At 42.9% G+C, this 20,993-nt stretch overlaps 1 protein-coding gene across 3 annotated transcripts in view; it reads left to right on the top strand.

Moving 5' to 3' along the window:
• The first annotated feature begins 2,981 nt into the window (after positions 1-2,981).
• The window catches only part of fmnl1b (formin-like 1b), a 38,701-nt gene continuing 20,689 nt past the window's right edge, over positions 2,982-20,993 (top strand). The window contains exons 1-9 of one of the 3 annotated variants that reach the window (XM_015962189.3): positions 2,982-3,331; positions 3,414-3,652; positions 8,890-8,973; positions 9,428-9,511; positions 10,771-10,844; positions 15,621-15,704; positions 15,803-15,940; positions 17,552-17,639; positions 17,940-18,016. In XM_015962189.3, the coding sequence (XP_015817675.1) occupies positions 3,491-3,652; positions 8,890-8,973; positions 9,428-9,511; positions 10,771-10,844; positions 15,621-15,704; positions 15,803-15,940; positions 17,552-17,639; positions 17,940-18,016 (791 nt within the window). In that variant the 5' untranslated portion in view covers positions 2,982-3,331; positions 3,414-3,490. Of the gene's footprint in view, positions 3,653-8,889; positions 8,974-9,427; positions 9,512-10,770; positions 10,845-15,620; positions 15,705-15,802; positions 15,941-17,551; positions 17,640-17,939; positions 18,017-20,993 lie in introns of all 3 variants that reach the window. The other 2 variants (XM_015962188.3, XM_015962190.2) reach the window with 2 other exon arrangements.

Raw genomic sequence — 20,993 nt, forward strand, 5'->3', positions numbered from 1 at the left:
CCTCTTGGCGGCGTCATCAGGAGACACTGAGTGAATTTCCACAGTTATACGCTGATGATACACAGTTATACATCTCTGTCTCCTGATGACACACATCCAATGGATGTGCTTTTTAACTGCATTTTAGACATTAAATCCCGGATGGCAGAAAACGTTCTCCAGCTCAACCAGGACAAAACTGAAGTTTCAGTCATCGGTCCTGAGGCTGAGAGAGTGAAGCTTTTACCAAAACTACAATCAATGTCTTTTAATCCATCTTCACAAGTGAATAACCTGGGTGTCATTTTTGATTCTGAGCTGACTTTTATCCCCCACATTAAATACATCACTAAAATAGGTCTTTATCATCTCAAGAACATCACCAGTGTCCGCCCTATTCTCTCTCTCGGGCAATACGGGGACGCTGATGCATGCTTTTATCTCCAGTAGGATAGACTACTGCAATGCCCTGCTTTCTAGTCTTCCCAAAAAGAGTTCTTTAGGTCTATAATTTTTACAAAACTCAGCAGCTCGTGTCCTGACGAAGGCCAGGAAGCGGGAACACATCACTCCGGCTTTAGAATCACTGCATCGGCTCCCCGTATGTTTCAGGATCAATTTTAAGATACTTCTAATGGTTTTTAAGTGTCTTAATGGTATTGGCCCATCGTATCTCTCACAACTGCTTTTACCATATGAACCCTCGCGGTCCCTGCACTCCTCTGGCAGTCATCTCCTTGTCATTCCTAAAGTCAGGACTCACACTCACGATGAGGCGTCTTACAGCCCTCGCCTCTGGAACGGGCTGCCGGAGGATCTCAGGGTCGCAGAGAACATTCATGTTTTTAAGAACCGGCTAGACCCACCTATTTAGGTTAGCTTTTAACTGATTAATATTAAGTACATTGCTTGTTTTACCAATTTATTTATTTTAATTACTGTTGTGTTACACATTTATGTTGTTTTATTTACATAATCACATTTTATTGGATATTTTACTATCCGTATTAGCTCTTGTGATTTTACATGTTACGTCTTTTAAACCTTCCAGTGTTTCCTCTGTGGAGCCCTCTGCCTCAGGACCGGTGGTCGGTGGCGGCGGCTGGGGCGCTCCTTGGGTAGTGCCCATGTAGTTGTGACAGTGTGAGTGTCCTGTCACAATGTCCCGATTGATCATGCGCCCTGGCTACTTGGCCAAGGGGATGTCCCTTTGGCTGACTGGTTAGAGCGTATGACTCTCACCCGGGAGTCTGGGGATCGAATCCCGCCCGGGCCCTCGTTTATCCACCTTGCCACATTGTGGTGGGGGTTGCCACCCTCCCTCCCAGGGCGCCCTGGATTGGTGTCTTGGCTGCTGCCTTGGATCTGCTGCTGTCGAGGCAGATGGCTCCCTTGATGGCGTGTCTTTCATTACCTGTCCAATCTGAGCTCAGCCTCGAGTTTACTGAGGTCTTTGAATGTGTTATGTGTACGAGTGTATGTGTGTGTGTGTGTGCGCGCGTCCTCCCCAACTCAGTGTGTGTGTGTGTGTGTGTGTGTGTGCATGTCCTGCCCCTGTTCAGTGTGTGTGTGTGTGTGTGTGTGTGTGTGTGTGTGTGTGTGTGTGCATGTCCCTTCCCCAGTTCAGTGTATGTAGGTGTGAGTTTATGTGTGTCAGCGAGTGTATGTGTGAGTCCTTCCCTCAGTCTTCAGGTTTAGTTTTTGTGTTTTAGGTTTACCTGTCCTCCTTTGGTCCTGTTTTCCCCATTTAGATAAATTATTGTCACCTGTCTTCCCTCCAGCCCTCACCCCACACACCTGCTGCCATTTTCCCTAATTACTCCTCCCTGTGTATATAAGCCCTGTCTTGTCTCTATCTTGTGTCGGTCCATTGTTGTATTTCTGTCAGCGTTCGTTCGTGCGCTGTCTGAGCTTTTTTGTCTCTTGGTCTTTGTGCTCTTATGAGCTTTTGGTCTCCAGTTGTTGGTGCTCTAAAGAGAGCTTTGGGTGTCCCGTCCTCCAGGACTTTTGGACTTTTGGCTCGCTGCCATTTTGGATTTATTTTTTTTTTCTTCCTAAATAAAAGGATTTTTACTTTTACCAACTTCTGCCTCGAGTCATCCTGGGTATCTGCATATTTGGGTCCTAAACATCCCCACAACGTGACACAGATTAGTATTTGTTGAATTTAATGTTAATCTATATGAACACAGTAATGTCACCATATTATCATTAATGGTTAAACAATCTGTTTTAACATTTTCGCTTCATATTAATTGTGAGTTGTTTCTGACGCTACAACACCTCAGACGTGTAACGTGCAGACCCTGGTAGCATCTTATGGCCGGTGATATCTGAATTCAAAGAGAGCTGCGACTCTTTGAGATTCGAGGAGCCACTCCATCCCGTGACATCACCAATCTGGCTGCCTCTCCTCTGGACCTCTCAAGAGTTGCCATCACACAAGGGTATCGTAGACCAGCACACTGGCGTCGGATACGTTTATGAATAATCTATTGTTAAACCAGACAGCCAGACTGATTTTACAGCACAGACATCACAAGATCTCTCAGATACTTAACAAGTTTTTGCTACAAAACATATAGCTCCATCATTTCATTCATGCTTTGTCATGTGTAATCATTAGTTTAGAAAGATATAATTAAATTCATTTTTATAAACTATATCCTTGACTGTCTGAATTAAATGAAGTGTGTGTTCCCTGAATAGCCCAAAGAACCTAAGGTAATATTAAATAAAAATATTCAAAGACCAGTTAAGTTAATAATCCATATTTATCTGGAAATCACATCTCATTGATCATTTAATAAAATGTGGCAACAATCATAAATGCTACATGCTCCTCTCAGCGCCCCCTTGTGGTTCACCAGAGGTAAACTAAGTCACAAACTTTGAACTGGACATGCTCCAAACTGGAGGTGGCGCCTGAACAGAGAGGCTTTGGGACCCAGTGTGCTGTTGAAGTCTCTGCTGCCTTCTGTCTCCCTCTGTCCCTCTGCAGGACAGACATGACTAGTTGTCTGCTCTCTCTGTTTTGTGGCTTTGCAGCTAAGAGGTGCAGAGTCCAAAAAAACAGGACCAGGAGGAGTTTTGAGTCTCAGCTACTGAATCATAAGCTGTTTCCTCTGGAGATAAATGACAATTTTGATTTTCTTCTTGGGTTAATTCATTTTTTGGTACATTCTAAACCTAGACTTAACCTACAGACTTTAAGCTCCTCCCACTTTTTTCTCTCACTTGTTGAGCAGATCACTCCATCAGGATATCCCCTTGCCTCTGTCTACGGTTTCATAATGCTCAGGGATCTCTGTGAGGTCTGACTCATTCAGAGGCTGCTTCAGCATGAGCCAGGGTAAGGGCTGTGTGGAGAGAATGGGAGGTCATAGGTCACACAGAACTTTGAATGTGTAGACAGTTTTGTTTCTTTATCACAGGACCTCTGCAGCTGCTAACACTGGATGATTTTTGATTTTTATTTTGTGAGTGGACGTGTGTTTTTGGATGTATACTCATGGGGAACACAGCTGGAAGTGTGGAGCTATCCCAGGTGAGGGATGTCAAGGAGGGGAAGATATCCGGCCCAGATTCCACACTGTCCCAGAAACAAACGACAGGGCCAAAGATCCCGATGCCACCTGAGGAGGAGCTGGAGGAGCGCTTCAACGCTGCGTTGGTGAGTCAGGATGTAGGGATCTTTGTTTATCATCCAGATGCACAGTTAGCTTAATAAAACAAAGAATGCAGAAAACGTGAGCAATGTGCCTGTCCTCGCGACAAGCTCACCAGTGTGTCAGGTACGCAACACAGATGTGGAGTTGCTGGAGTCTAAACCCTTAACTGGTCTGGGTTCAGCTGGAGATAACAAGTCACGAGTCATGATCGCGACTTCTTCAGGATGGTCTTGTGTTATTGTGTCATTATGATGAGAGAAGGTTCAACATTTATTCTTCTCATTTTGTAGACCCCTGACCCCATTCAGCCATCTCTTCAGTAATTAGAGCAGTAGACGTCTCCATGGAGACGGCCACAGAAACATCAAAGTAAAAGGAAGTGGTGGATCTGAGCTATGTTGGATATGCAGCCAGACGACTGACTGCTGTCACCTGCATTCCTTCTCTGGTTCTGCGTGATTCCTCTGAGCTTTTTGGATAAGCTGACCTGACACAGATTCCTTACGCTCACAGTTCCACCCTGAGAAACACCGAGCTTCCTCGGCTGGGCAGCTGTTACAGAGTTTCTCGCTCTGAAATGTTGGAATCTCAAACACTGGAACACAGGAAAAGGTTTCAGTTCTTTGTCTTCAAATTCCATCTTTGGTTCTTTTTTAAACACAGATAAGGGTTTTCTTTACCTTGCTGAAAGTTTTGTTTGCAGCTGCAAACATCTGAAGATTTTTTCAGCCACAAGGTAAAGAAAAAAACTTTATCGGTGTTTAAAAAGAACCAAAAATGGAGTTTCAGTTCTTTGTTCATCGATAACTGTTTGAAATAATATCCGAACCACCTCGTCAGACGTTTCTGCAACCGCCACTTTCTTGAAAGGTTTAAAGAATAGAACAAGTTTTGCCCTCAACGTTGTCACGCACTGCATTTTTAAATGTTTAGCACTGGTGGTGTTAATTCAGCAGGATAAAACAGAAAACCAGCCTCATTTCTATCAGAAGACTCTCGACAGGTCAGCAATCAAACCACCTGTAACCACGACCTTAGTTTGCTGAACTTAAAGCTGCTGTGGCTAATCTAAACAGGCTAGGTGCTGAATGCAAACACAGTCATGGAACACTCACCCCTTCTCTAAGGCGTCTACTCTGAGATGCTTCTGCCAGAAGCAAAAACCTGCAATGCTCGAGGCAACGGGATAGTGCTAAACACCAGTCGCCGTTAGGTCCAAACGTCTTTTGTTATCCGTGACTTCAAATGGTGATTTTCTTTTTGGGACTCTGGTAGTTTGCTGTAAAGTTGAAGTAGTGGCAGCTGGCTGTTTCTCCTTCTCTGATGTTATTGAGCGGCAGAGGCGGACTGTCCATCTGTGAGTTCTGGAAAATCCCCGAATGGCTGGTGCTTCGGGCCAGTGTCGCCACTTAGGCCTAGTCCACACGTAGCCGGGTTTTATTAAAAACGAATATCCGCCCCTCCAGAAACTTGCATCCACACCACCTCGTTTAAAAAAAAACTGTCCACACGTACCCGGATAAATACGTTGTTAAGGACATGCCAGACCTGTAGGTGGCAGTACTTCCCCCGTTCTTAACCTCGTCCTTCGTCTGTGGTCTTCCACAAGGAGCAGTAATTCTGCTTGCAAACACAAACAAGCAAAAAGCGCTTGGACAATTGATAAAGCGAGCGCAGCTCTGAGGGCATCCATGCTGTCGACTAGTGTAAACACAGGTCGCACACGTGATGTCAGCATTTTTTTGTCGCGGAAAGTGACGTTGCAGACCTTAAAACTCCGGTTTTGTCTGTCCACACGCAGACACCCAAAACGGAGAAAACGCAGATCTTCACTTTGGCCGGAGTTTTTCAAAAGATCCATTTTAGTGTGAAAAAAACTCAGTTTTCGTGTGGATGACAGGCCAAAACGTAGAAAAATACCTACGTTTTGGCAGATCCCCGGCTACGTGTGGACAGGGCCTCAGACACCCCCCACCCCACCCTGGACGACCGCTCAGATGGAGGTATTGCAGGGCTGAATTTTCATCCCAGTCTGCTCCTGTTAAGCGGAGAAGTTCTCACACCAGTGGTGTTCTGCTGCTAAACAAGCAAGCATGTAATGATTGGAGGACCCAGGGAAGTGTAGCGGTTCTGTGACAAATGTGAGAAAACCACTTCAATAATGTATTTTGTTTTTGTTTTTATCTCCACCATGTATTTATAGCTACAATATATTAGTCACTGTTATTTAAAATGACAGCAACGGTAGTTTACTAATAAAAATACAAACCACTGACTTCTATCAGGAGCTTTAATTTGTTTAAAATGAAAACATTTGACCACATATCAGTGAAATATTCCAAACACACAGGTATAAGTAAGTCCTCTTTAAAATATGAGCATAGAAACTGCAGGTTCTATACCTATGATTAACATCTGCAACAGATGTGACCCCGCCCCACTCTACAGCTTCACTGAGCACAACTCACCCCTATATGCAAACGGTGTGTGTGTGTGTGTGTGCAGCCTCAGGTGTATCTGCATCATTTGCTAATAAAATGAGTCTGGATCACTCTGTAAGCATGGTGTTTTTTTTCCTGCTGTGATGTTTTTATACAAGCTTCACCTGTAAAGACTAAGAGTGAGTTGAGCTCCGGTAACTAAATGAGCAGCGAGCTTGTTTTCCGTAGTGGTTTACATATTAGTTTGCATATAGGTCCAAAAGCGGACTGGGCATTGGGAGGAACCACCTGAGTCAGAAAACATTTATTGTCTAGCTTTAAAAAGGCGTCATTTTAAAAAGTCAGACAGGGGTTTATTGGTTTTTTTTTCTATGCATCTATCTAACCTGTTCTTTCTACACATCATTGCTTCTTTTTCTGTCCTTGGCTTCTAAATTCTGTTCACAGATGTTTGAGCGAATTTGAGCAGTTTCACAATAAAAGACTAAAATCATCAGGATTTCAAACTGCACCTACTGAATTTTTTTCATTCAGTATATTATTATGTCTAAAATAATAGCAGATACATGTTTTACTGTTTCAGGCTTATTTGGGATGCAATTTGTATTAAAATTGTTTGTTTTCCTAGAGGGAATCTTGAAACACCTTCCAGGTCACCAACACAACACTCTGAGTTTATACTCAAGTAATCCAGGTAAAATTAGGTCAGAGTCTAGTATTCATGTTTGATGGATCCATCTGATAGATTTAGAAAACAAGTTTTTCTTGAATTTAGAAGAAAAGACTGAAACCAGAAAAGATGTTTGTTTTCGTGTTTCCGTCAGCATCTCCTTTTTGATTCTGTTTATGAGAATGTGTTGGTTGGTTTATAGGGAACGGCTGAAGCAACAGCTCTGAATGCCTCATGGTGCCTCTGAATTTCTTAGATGATAAACACTGCTTTGCTTCCTAGTTGCCGTTTGACTTCGTGTAACCACCAGCTAGATTTTCTTTTAACACGCTGCTCCTGTTTCCAAACCCGGATCAAAATTGTTAACTGGGTTTATTTGACCATGATGTAAAGATCAATGCAGGAAGCACAAAGAGCTGAAGCTTAAACTCTTCAAAACTAAAAGTCAAATCTGTGGCCTTCCCTTTGTCCTTTCCGGTCTCAGATGGACGAAATGGTCCAGTCACTGGACCGTCTTTGACTGGGAGTCTCCAGTTGTTCAGTCCAGCTTCTCTTACAACTAGAGCAGTGTGTGTGTGTGTGTGTGTGTGTGTGTGTGTGATAGAGACTGGTAAATGGGACACACCAGGACATTTTGACCTTTGAACGAGAAACAAAGTTATCCAAACAGAAAACTGAAGTGCTGGTGAGGAATTGGATACTTTATGGTGTTGTGTAACTTTATCGTTTCTGGTGTTTCTGTGTTGTGGCAACACGGTTACCCACAGGCTCTGGCTCACAAGAACTCATTACTGGAACTACAACGGGACGCAAAACAGAACTTTGAATTATTCAACAAGTCCATCAGTCAGTCTTTTCATAAAGGATCAAAAGCTGACAGGCGCTAACATGATTATTTAATGAAGACGTTTCATATTTCTACCTCTGTAAACATTTAAACGTCAGGGTTTATGTGTAATAGTTTTATGGTGCGGACAGTTTTAGCTCTGACATGAAACATGCTTCATGGTGTAGGCTCTGAAATGTTATTGAGATGAGTGTATAGGCTAGAGCCAGATGAAAGAGCCGGCTAGGTTCTTAGAAAAAGCCGTTCAAGCAAGTTAATAACAACAAAATAAATTCAAAGGGCTGACCCCCTTTCTTTAGGCTTCCCTTTGAGTTACAGAATCAGCTGCAACACACACACACACACACACACACACACACACACACACACACACACACACACACACACACACACACACACACACACACACACACACACAGCTCATATTACTGCGATGTTAAGGTCAAAACTTCCAGAACCAGTTCCAAACCGAACCCCTCCCTTCAGTCACTTTTTAAAAGTCCTGTTACGTACATGACAGCAGAGTTATGTTACAATTTGATGACAAACAAAAGCAAAGCTGGTATCTGCAGACATAACTATGTTGTTGTAATTCTAACCCTCTGTTTATGATTAAAGTCTGAATAAAATAAATAAATAAAACATACTCAAGGAGACTCTGAGGTATAAGAAGCAACTGTTGTTTCTGCATCCAACCTTTTCTTTTTCAGAGAACATTCCACATTTTTATTCATTTCCACATCTCTTTTTTGTTCAATTCACTGGTGTACCAACATTCTCCTCCTCCTCCTTGTCCTTATACTGATGTTTTCTTCTTAAGCGCCTTGTGATTTTTATCTTGAGAGGTGCTATAGAAAATATCTCTTCTTCTTCTTCTTCTTCTTCTTCTTCTTCTTCTCAGGGGCGTGTCCAGGGAGTGGCCTGGGGTAGCACATGCCACCCTTGGAATCTGAGTGGCCACCCCAGGTGCTACCACACTAATTTACCTTTAAATAGGCTTTTCATTGTCTACAAAAGGCTTGGGGGTAAAACAAAAAAGCATAACCATTGGTGCCACCCATGCACAAAGTTGTGCCTCACCTGGGCCACCCCATTTTAATAGATCTAGACACGCCACTGCTTCTTCTTCTTCTTCTTCTTCTTCTTCTTCTTCTTCTTCTTCTTCTTCTTCTTCTTCAGTAGATCAATAAAATTCAGGACTGAAATAATCAAGACTAATCTTTAAAATTTAGATGTTTAAAATATTAAACAATCTGTTTTTTGCGTGTGTCTTCCATCCAGAACACGATGAACCTTCCTCCCGACAAAGTGAAGATCCTCTCTCAGTATGACAGTGAGAAGAAGTGGGACCTGATTTGTGACCAGGTACATTCAGACTGAATTAGTCCACTTCTTCTTGTAATTTCAGCCTTAAATATGAGAAATTATTGGTCTAATCTTATCCAGGGGTCTTAGTGACTTTGGGGTCACGTGAGGGTCACGTGAGGTTCTTCAGTCCCCCTAAAGGGACTCCATTCAACACAATCAGGATGATTCCCATCATTTCAGAAGCAGACACATCTAGAAAGACCTGTAGGTTTACCAGTGGTCACTGCAAAATGACTCATCCTGCCCTCTATCTCGTCCTCCAACCAGTCCTCTCCTGTTCCCTGGTCTGTTCTCTGACTTGTTGAACCCACCCTCTGACCCTTTGACATGTCTGACCTGTCCTCCATCTCTGCCCTCTGACTCTTTCTATGGCCTGTCTCGTGGCTCGTCCTCCCTCTGCAGCTCTGAGACCTAACCACGGGCCTCTGTGTGTTTTTCTTTGCATCTTCAGGAACGTTTCCAGGTCAGGAACCCTCCATGTGCTTATTTGGAGAAACTGAGAGGTTACTTGGAGCATGGAGGAAACAGCCGTAAGGTAAACAGCTAGTAAACCCAAGACCAACATCTAGTTTTAGGTCAAACAGTTGTTTGATAGAATCATTTCTCTGGCTTGTCTGTGAGATGATTCCTGACCTAAAACAAAGTATTCACTAGATCTCCATGGTTGAGCATGTTTTAGTTTTGTTTGTCTCATTTAAATAACTTAAGTTCATCACAGTTCAGAGAATATTAATAAAAATACTTTTGGGATTTCTTGTTCCACCAAAAGAAAAATAAAACATGAATCAAATTGATTCTAAAAAGATAGGCAGTTCCTTCAGATTACTGAAAATCCAGGGATTGTTGTTGGGGTACACCACCTCACTGTTCTGGAGTGGTCGATGTTGTCCACGCAGTTTAGATAACCTCAAGCAACATGGGTTCTGCGCCTCTCCTCTCTTCCTCTAGACTCTGGGTCCTAAATTTCCAAAAGAAAGGTTACATCTACTTTCATCAGAGAACATAACTTTGGACCACTCACGTGATACTTTAATTTTATGACCAGCTCCTGTACCCGACTCGGATCAGCCAGACCAATAATCAAGCAGAGGGGCGTCGGCAGGAAAGAAGCACCAATCAGCTGGTTGCACCGGCACAGCAACATTTGTTTGCTCATAAAATAGATTTGTTCCTCCCACCGGCACGGCCGTAACAAGTTTTATTGTCTCTGGTGGAGCAGTGGTCATACTGCTACCAAGACAACACTGGTGAAATCCCCTGGTAGATAGAACTTGAAGCTATAGCAGTCAATAGTGTACAGAAATAATATTTTACAGCAGCATGTCCTGGATTACTCAATCTGCTGTTAACAAACACTGCTAATCCACATTCTTGGAGTCTCTGGCTGCTCGTTTTGTCTGAAAACCAGACAGACAGATGTGCGGTGTCGGGGACATGATCCCGTAGTGCTCTCGTCCTGTAGCATAGTCACATATCTTGCATTTCAATGCAGGATTATCACCCCCCAAAAATCTCATTCATATATTTTTGATGTTTTTACAGAAAAATTTGTTTAAATTCTCAGAAAAAAGTCCATTAAAGAGAGACAAACTCTGTACCATGGTGAAGATCAGATTTTACTCTGATGCTAATCAATGCTTTGTTTGGTGACAATCCCGTTTAAACTTCTGTTAGATATGGGTGTGTCATAATGTCTGAAATAAAAGTTAACTAGTCAGGTTGGCACCATTCGATAAAGGTCTCAGCTATTAAACAATACCTGGCCTCTGACCCACTTCAGGTGTGTTTTTCCAGTTTAGGAGACGAATTCAGGAGTCCACACAGGTTCTCAGAGAGCTGGAGATCTCACTTAGGACCAATCACATTGGGTGAGTCCCTCTGAACTTCATAAGCACCAGACTGTTCAATTTAAAAGGTCTCACTGGTAAATTACCAGTTAAAAGAGTTTAGTACAAATTTACGTTGTTTAATTAGATTGGCCTCTCTGGGTTGCAACCTTACAGTGATGGAGGGGTTGGAGTGTCTCAATCATCCTGCATGTCAGACTACCCACCCTTTTTGGAGACCTTGGAGGGGGTGCTGGAGAGTGCTCCTTCCAGTGACTCCCTTGTTCTGCCGGAGGACCGCTCACGTGGGCAATGACAGTGAGACCTGGAGAGGTGTGGTGGGGAGGAACGGTCACCTGATCTGAATCAGAATGGTGTTTTGTCATTGGACTTCTGTGATCTTCATGGTTTGTGAACACCATGTTCCGGCATAACGGTGTCTAAATGTGCTCTTGGCACAGGATACTTTTGGCCGCAGCTTGATGATCGCCTTTGTTGTCGTTTCATATGATCTTGGCCGCATGTCTTGTATATTTAGATGATGACGGGGGCAGAGCTGTCAACTGACCACTACCTGATGGTGAGTTGGCTTTGATGGTGGGGGAGGATGCCGGTCAGACCTGGCAGGCCCAAACGTATTGTGAGGGTCTACTGGTAACGTCTGGGAGGGTCTCATGACAGAAGGAGCTGCAATTCCCACCTCAGACAGAAATTACAAAACGTTCCAGGGGAAGCGAGGGACACTGAGTCCAAGTGGGCCACGTTCCGTGCCTTTACCGTCATGGCGGCCGACCAGAACTGTGGGTTTTTGGTGCCTGTCATGGTGGCAACACCCAAACCAGCTGGTGGACACTGGAGATTAGGGATGCTGTCAAGCTGAAGAAAGAGTCCTAATGGGTATTTTTGTGGATGGGTGGAATACCTTCTCCACGTCAGGGATGAGGTCCTGCTCCAAGTGGAGGAGTTGAAGTATCTTGGGGTCTTGTTCATGAGTGAGGGAAAGATGGAAAGATCGATAGGCAGATTGGTGCTGTGTCTGCAGTGATGCGTGTGTTTTACCGGTCTGTCCTGGTGATGAGAGAGCTGAGCTGGAAGGCAATCTACGCTCCTACCTTCACCAATACTCAACAGCTTTGGGTAGTGACCAATAGAATGAGATCGCAGATAGCGGCTGAAATTAGTTTTCTCTCATCAACAAGTATACTGGACCAGTGGCGGTTCTACATCGAATTACTCCCCGGGCGAGGCCCCCTTTGAGCGCCCCCCCCCCCCCCCCAACCGCCCCACCACCACCACCCCACCTGCACGAACACACGCATGTTTTCTACAAACAGGCATGCTTATTACAACGACTATTGAACATTCATTTTTCTAAGTTGCACATATTTACATTAATTACTATGAAGTTGTCAGAATGTAAAGCACTATACATTATATACTGTATCAAAATATATAGAATCAAATATACAAAAACAAACAATAACTAAATATTAAGAATATATGAACATAATAGATAATAAATATTCTAAATAGCAAAAATATTTCACATGTAACAAACTAAAGATAATCACTACAGCATTGCACTTAGAATAGAAAACACAAACTAAAATTAAAACCTAACCTTGATGCAACGTCATCAATAATGTCATCATATGAAATCTGCTCCCCTACTGAGTGATTGATACTAATCAGAGCCAGGTTATGGGCCATTCCCATCTGTACCGGGTCGGCCCGGGCCGGGTAGCGCCAGTCGGCCCCAGCCTGGCCCGGTTGATTCCACACATCCTTGTCTTAAGCCCATGTGGGCTGATTCTACCCACCAATCAGAGGCTTGCTCTAATGGAAGGTGTGAATTTGCTGTCAGCAGTGGGTGTGTTGGCCCTGGTCGGCCTGAAGCAGACCCCCTCGAGAAGAGGGCTGAGAATGAGCCTTGGTTGGCCCGGAAAAATACCAGGCCACCCAGATATGTAAACAACCTACGCTACCCGGCCCGGGCCGACCCGGTACAGATGGGAATGGCCCATTAGTGAGCCGCCCCTGAAACATAGGTGACCTCAGGTATGACTTGATCAAGTTTTGAAAAGCTCCTCTCAGCTTGAGCCACAGTGACTGGCAGAGCAGTCCAAAAGTTGGGGTAGATCTCCAATAGATCTCATGATCCATAATATTTTAGAATTGCCTCTGAAATTGTAATTTAAACTGACATAAAAAACTGTAGACTACCAAAAATGCCAACTTTTACAGAACAAACCATGTAAAATAATCAGTGCAGCCATCTGCAATAAATAAACAGGATAGTTAGTGGTGACTGGGGTGTTGTCTTCTGCTTGTAGAATTGTTTTATTTATTATTATGTGAACATGATCAACATGTGTTTGTTGTTGTTCAGGCAGGCCACGGGCTGCAGCGAGCATTTAACAAATCCTAGTTTGAATCAGTAAAAAACGATTCAAGGACTTTTTTCGAACCATTTGAATATTCGTTTCAATATTTCAGCCCTATTAGCTCTGTTAGCAATTAGTTGACCGCATTTAACCGTTAAAATCCCAGTTAACTGGTTCAAAAAATTGAAAACATGCATCATGAGAGCTACATACCTTTATCTTTCTCCTCTTTTTTTTTTTTTTTTTCCCTGAATGGGGCACCTGGTGGTTTTAGCCTTTTTATGTTCATCTCTTCTGTTTGGCTCCTGACTCAGTAAGTTTCCTTTAGTCAGGACTAAACTATTTGACCTTGATGGGGTGTGACCACAAAATCGTTTTGTTTTTCCTTTTTTTATTCGGCCATTTCACACAATTCAGAGAAACCTGAAAGAATGATAGGCCTGTGTTTATGATATTATGAATGAAATATGGAAGAACGTTAAGATGTGATTGACTTTAGCCACGTTAATACAGTTGATTCAGCCCCTGCACGCTCATTTCATTTGGGAAAGACGCAGAGGTGAATTCCCCCGCCGCACCCCTCCCCTTCCTGTTCTTCATAGACACATGGTGCACGTGAACGTTCTCAGTCAGCATGAGCGCCTGCAGCTGCAGGGGGCGCCAACTTGCTGTTTCCAATCCAGACACTGTCAGACAATAGAAAACCTCGGTGCGGCGCAGATTTCCTTTTTTTTTTTTTTTTACTCAGCGCTTGTGCGCCCCTTTTGTGTCATGAAAAAATGCCGCCCCGGGCAACTGCCCTGTCTGCCCGTGCCTAAAACCGCTACTGTACTGGACAATTCATTTCCATAGGCCCAAATAACACATTTTTGAAGCTAAATGGGAGGTGGCCACCACCGCCATTTTGACCGTGTGTCACAGGTTCCGTCAAGCCCAGACAATTCCAACAAAAGGGAGGTGAAGCTGAGGGTGGGGTTGTAAGGCTGGGATCAACAGACGACACCCGGTCGAACTAGCTACAAGCTAACCCTGAAGCTAACCCAAAGCTAACGCAGAGGTGGGAACTAAGCTAACGGAGGTAGCAACCTAGCTTCAACCAGAGTTAACTGCACAACACCAGAGCTTCTGAGTCAGAGATACGCCGGGCTGCCCGCCTGGTAAAACCAGGTGGAACACAGAGGTCTCCGGAGAGCTCCACAAGCCGGCAGCCCGCGCAGAAGACAGGAGCCGCGGCGAGCAGAGATGCGCCGAGCTGTGGGGAGGAGAGAAACGGGTGGAAAGCATCGGTCTCCCGAGAGCTGCACAAGCCGATAGTCGGAACCCAGCTCCACCAACATGTTATATTTCAACCCATTTTCTAAAGTGCAGCATTATGTTAAATGCACTGGGTTTTACCCGATTACATTTAAATTTCATGGTTAAACAGTACATGTTAAAATCTAAGCTCAGCTCGGCAGTGACCTAAAATACATAAATATAATTTTACTTACCGAAAAAAATGAAGTGGAGACTCCTTGGATGCTCTATTAGTGCAATTAATGCCACAGCAAGTCATTTTGTCCAACAATTGCACAAAAAATATCCAAACAAGAATACACAAACACAGAGACTCAAAATCCCGGAGCAGTTTCCAGGCCAGACCGAGGCTCTACTGAGGCCTTTCCACGGAGCTAGCTCTGTGGTCACGTGTGTCAGATGCTCATTAATTATACAGAATATTAGGCTTTTAATACACTTAAACAGAAGAGTGAGAAAAAAATTCACCCCCCTCAGAGTTGTCATGAGTGTAAACTAGATCATTTAAACCAAAAACATGTTTTGGTACCAGGCTGTAAACATGTTTATTTCTGCTGTGAAATTGGTATTTTTAACATGGGAGTCAATGAGGATTTGCTCGCTTCTGACACCAGCCCCCAGTGGATGAGGGTGGAACTGCACTTTATTTCACTTCCGCATTGGCTTCAATTTCTTTCCCGCATTGGGGGCTTGTTTTCTCTGCAGGGTGTCTGGGCTCTCCCTTAAAGATAGGGTGAGAAGCTTGTTCATCCGGGAGGTACTCGGGGTAGATCCACTGCTCCACTTCAAGAGGAGCCACTTGAGGTGGCTCAGGCATCTGGTCAGGATGCCTCCCTGGTGAGGTTTTTCAGGCATGTCCAATCGGGAGGAGACCCAAAGCAAGACCCAGGACACATTGGAGGGGCTATATCTCTCACTTGGCCAGGGAATGCCTTGGGATTCCCCCGGAAGAGCTGGCCCAAATAGCTGGGGAGAGGGAAGTCTGGGTCTCTCTGCTTAAGCTGCTGCCCCTGCAGGCCGACCCTGAATAAGCAGAGAAAATAGGTTTTAAATCCCAGTGGTTAAATAAAACAAAAATTATTACATTTAGTTTAGTTTTAGATTGTCATTTAATTGTTTTCCTGTTTCCACCTCACAGATGGGCTGAGGAGTTTCTAAACGAGGAGAACCAAGGTTTAAATGTTCTTGTGGATTATCTCTCCATGGCTCACAGTGCTGCCACGTATGTATCAGACTATGTTAGACCGATCCAGCCTAAAGACATTGTGAATGTTTTATCTAATTTATGTCACAGGTGTCTTTCATGGCTGTTGTTTACAGGTTGGACTCGGAGTCTTGGGACAACAGCACGCCGACCTCAGACAAATGCAGAAGTTTAGAGCGCTCAGTGGAAGATTTGTGCAAAAGTGGCAACAACTCACCAACAAACAAAGGGCCCAACAAAGGCTTCACCCTCAGGTGCTATCAACTTCTCCTCACTCTGTTTTGAGTTAGTGAGAACCGTGCTGTCGTCACTTTGCTTGTCTGCCATTCCCCTCATCCCGCTGCTTTGTTTTCTAGCTGTCACAACATCTGCAAAGTATGGATGTTGGGACATTTGTTAAACTTTCAACCATTGAGTTGAGCCATACATGACAGGAGTTGGAATGCTGGAGTCTGGATAGTCTGCTTCTCCAAGTTACCATTACAGCTGCTTGGTTTTACTCTGTTTTTATTTTTATTTACAGGATGAGCTGTGAAAACTAGATGACCTAATTAAACAACAGAAAACAAGTGAAAATAACAAAATTATATATATATATATATATATATATATATATATATATATATATATATATATATATATATATATATATATATATATATATATATATGCTGAGTTCTATCTATACTATGTTTTATTTATAACACTTTCATCATTTCAGGTTCAAGTTTAGGCCAGCTGTTAGCAGAAAGGTCAGTTCATCTGTAATAAATTTAAATAATCTAGATTATTAAATGACATTCAGTCAAATGTTTCCTAAACAAAAGAGCAAGCAAATTGGGCTAAATGTTGACTAAAACCTTTTTCTGATAAACAGAGAGAACAAAGTTAATAGCAGCAACAACAGTAAATGAGAAAATGTGCTCAGTATGACCTCCAGCAGTCTAAGCTTAGAGCAGCATAACTAAAGGGATGAGCCAGGAACCCTAAACAATCTAGAGTCTTAACAAGAGCCAAGAGAACCGAGCACATCCCTCCTGTTCTTAAATCTCTACACTGGTTACCAGTAAACTACTGAATCAATTTCAAAGTACTTCTACTAGTTTACAATCACTCAATGGCATGGGGCCAGAACAAATGTCAGATCTCCTTCAGGTATGTACGACCAGCGGGGCTCTGAGATCCTTAGGAAACAGTCAGCTGGTGGAACCCCAGGTCAGAACCAAACAGGGTGAAGCTGCTTTTAGCTACTATGCTGCTCACAGATGGAGTCAGCTTCCTCATGACCTCAGATGTGCCCCAACTCGAGAAACTTTTAAATCAAAGTTGTAAACTTTCATGTATTTATCAGCCTTTGATTGAATGTCTGTTAAACTGCACCTTCTGCACTGTAACTGCTTAACTTTTCATTTTTATTTCATTTTTTGCATCTACTTTTATTTGTGTATTTAAATGTTTTTTAAAGTATGATATTTTATGTTGTCACTTTGATTTTAGTGTTTAATGCTTTTGCTGTTCTTGCTCCTAGAAAGCACAGTGAAGTGGTTCTGTGAACGACAAAGGAGGAGCTTGATCTTTCATAAGTTAGGAGTACAGTATTACAGACTGTCTTGAGTCCCACGAGGATCTGATGGAGCAATGCTAAAAATCTGATCTCCTCTCCTCAGAACTCTGGCTGCAGCACAGTTTTAAGGATTCTGAATGTTGGACAATAATAATTTTGATTACCATGGCGTTTAGATGTGATTAATAAACATTATCTTGAATCAAAAATAATTTGGGGGTATTTTTGGTGTGAAAATCATTTTTGATCAGATGTTTTTATTTTGTGTCTCAGCTGATGGAATTGATTTTTCCCAAAACAGGAGAGGCCAGAGGGGTTCGCAGATAGTGTGTCAGAAAGATGACGTCCATCTCTGCATCATGTGTTTACGCGCCATCATGAACTACCGGGTAACTGAAGCTCATTAAAGCCTCACAGTCAGGTCTTGGTTGGGTGAATTTGTTTTAGAGAACAAACAGATCTCCCTTATAAAAAAAACGATGAGTTTCAAAACTAGAAAAACTAAACAAATATCGAATTAAATGATTAAAATCAGTGAATAATCTTTCTTTTTTTTTCTTTTACTTTTTACTAAATGAAGACAACACAGAAAACAATAAGATTTAAAAGCAGATATTTTTTTCTTGTGTTTTGGTCCAAAACAAATAAAATAATAGTTCAAGTGATGATGTTTGTTTTTTGATCTTCAGTCAGGGTTCAACCAGGTGATGAAACATCCAAGCTGTGTTAATGAGATCACACTGAGTCTGAACAACAGGAACCCCAGGTAAGCACAACACACACACACACACACACACACACACACACACACACACACACACACACACACACACACACACACACACACACACACACACACACACACACACACACACACATTCATTTTTCTATCCATATTAGGATTTTGTATTGAATTCCATTTATTTTAGTAACTGCAACCCTTACCCTAGACCTAACCATAACCAGTGTATTCCTAAACCTAAATGTATTAAAAACTCAATTCACATTTCAGCTCTGGTACTGAAAGCATCTGAAGCACTTGTACCATTTTTATTGTAGCTCATCAGACCTTAGTGTTATCAGGCTCAAACCCCATCCAGCTTGGTCGTGGTTGAGTTTGACTCCAGATGCTGTGTCACACGCATTTTAATTAACGGGTACATCAAGGCGGGCTCATATTACCACAGTCCTGGCATCCCCCTATACCGTTCAGAATAAAATTCTAAATTTTACTCCTAGCTTATAAGGCCCTGAACAACATTGCTCCCACAGTTTAACACAGAATCTCCACAACAGGACATTCTGTGTTAAACTGGGTGATGTTTTTTCTTCTTGGGAGGGGCTCCGCTGGGGGGTCCCGCAGGGGTCGATCCTTGGTCCTCTTTTGTTTGCCATTTATCTGCTACCTCTGGGGTCAATCTTTCGTAAACATGGCCTATCATTCCATCTGTATGCTGACGATTGCCAGATTTACTCTCCACTGTGCCAGGAGAAAGGTCACTCTATCCAGTCATTTGTGTCCTGTGTTAATGAGGTGAAGTCTTGGCTAATGGCCAACTATCTACATCTGAATGAGGGAAAGACAGAGCTCATTGTTTTTCACCACAACAGCAGGAATGTGGATCGTTATGTTGATCTTGGCCCTCTTTCTCCATACTCAAAACCAGTTGTTACCAGTTTGGGGGTGAAACTTTATGCAGGACTTAAATTCGATGCTCACATCAATTTCTGTGACCCGGTCCAGTTTCTTTCACCTGAGATGCCTTGCAAAAATCAAGCATATGCTGTCGAGAGCCCACCTGGAGCGGGTATTGCATGCCTTTGTAATGTCTAGGCTTGACTACTGCAACTCTCTATATGCAGGCTTGTGTCAGTCATCACTGCGTCGCCTACAGGTTGTGCAGAACAGCGCAGCCAGGTTTCTGACTGGGACCAGGAAACGGGACCACATCAGTCCGGTTCTGGCCTGCCTGCACTGGCTTCCGATTTGCTATCGCTCACAATTCAAAATCCTCGTCTTTGTTTATCATTTCTTCCAGGGTGGCGGTCCCCCCTATCTGGCCACTCTCCTGAACAAACACTCCCCATCACGCGCTCTGCGCTCCTCTGACCAAGGCCTGCTCGCTGTCCCTCGTACTAGGTGTCGTACTCGCGGGGACCGGGCTTTCTCAGTCCTAGCACCGTTACTCTGGAACCAGTTGCCACCCTCAGTTAGGCTGTCCCCCTCTCTGCCAGTCTTTAAGCATCACCTAAAAACACACCTCCTCCGCTTGGCGTTTCCAGAACATGTTTGATTTTGGCCCTCATTTATGTTGAATTTTTTTCACAGTTTTCATTGGTTCACTGAATCCATCCACTCAATCCAAATGCGTTTCACACATTTTTCCTGTACCAGAATGTTTCATCTATCTTGTAATTTCTATTTTGTGATTTGTATTGCTTTTATTGTTGATTTATTCAATATATTTACCTACAACTGTACCATGTTCAGCGCTTTGGGCTTCCTGACAGGGTTGCGGAAGGCGCTTTATAAATAAAGCTTTGATTGATTGATTGATATGTGAGAGATATGTTTGCTGATTATGTCCCCATTTGGTCACTCCACTCATCTGACCAGAACTTACTGATCATTCCTCAGGCTAAGCTCAGATCTCGAGGGTATCGTGCGTTTTCCATTGTGGCTCCAACACTGTGGAATGCCCTTCCCTTGGATATTAGACACTTCATCCTTGAAGTCATGCTTGAAAACATTTTACTTTGCTTTAGCTTTTTGTTGAGATGAACTTGCACTTAACATTTCTATGTCAGGTATTTATGTCCTATTTTAGAGTTTTTATCTTATTTTAGAATTGTGTGATTATTTTATGTTGTGTTGGGCTCTTTGGTCTCCCTGTCAGGTGTGTGAAAGTGTGTTATAAGAAAAGTGACTTGACTTAAATGACTAAAATGGTAAAAACAGTGACATCATCAGTGCAAGTGATGGCAGTAAGTTTGTGCTTTTGACCTAGAAAATTTCTGAAATGAATGTCAGAGTTAATTATCTGAATAAAAGGCTTGATTACTAAAACATAGAAGAGCTCAGAGGACCGTCCTGATTCCCTTCACTTTCACATATAATGTCACACACCAACATCTGAACACCTTAAGGAGTTATTGTTACAGCCCAGAGATAATCTGGAGACTTTCTTTGAATAACAAATGTTTGCTCTTTACATATTAGCCCATTTGAAATAAAATTCATGTAATTCATTAACTTTCCAGCTCCATCATGCTCCTGTATGGTTTCCAGAGGAGGAGGAACTCTTATTTTTTAGAGGGTTTGTGTGAAATTCTTGGGCTAGATTCTAGTCTGATGCTTGTCTAACTTCACACACTGTGGTCCTGATTTGATGTTGGTGTGGAATCTGGTCTTGCTCTCCGTACACTGGGATGTGGTGACCCATTCCTGTGTTTCTGCATCAGTGCTGAAAACAACTCTAATCAGAATTAAGAACAAACTAACACACAGGCAGAATTATCTGCTTTAAATGTGTAATATGTCACAGGGACATAATCACAAAACAGTCTAATGTCTTACTCATTAAGGAGGAAGCAGAAATCTGAAACAGGTTACCTTATCAACCAAGTGGGGGTTGTCAGTCTTTCTCTTTTTAAAATGACCAAAGAGGGACTAGTCACTGTTTAAAACCTGTGAGCATGCAGGGTTACCAAGTCTGCACCGAGTCATTCTTACCCAATGAATA

Source organism: Nothobranchius furzeri, chromosome 16 (assembly GCF_043380555.1).
Source record: "Nothobranchius furzeri strain GRZ-AD chromosome 16, NfurGRZ-RIMD1, whole genome shotgun sequence".
Classification (NCBI taxonomy): Eukaryota; Metazoa; Chordata; class Actinopteri; order Cyprinodontiformes; family Nothobranchiidae; genus Nothobranchius; species Nothobranchius furzeri.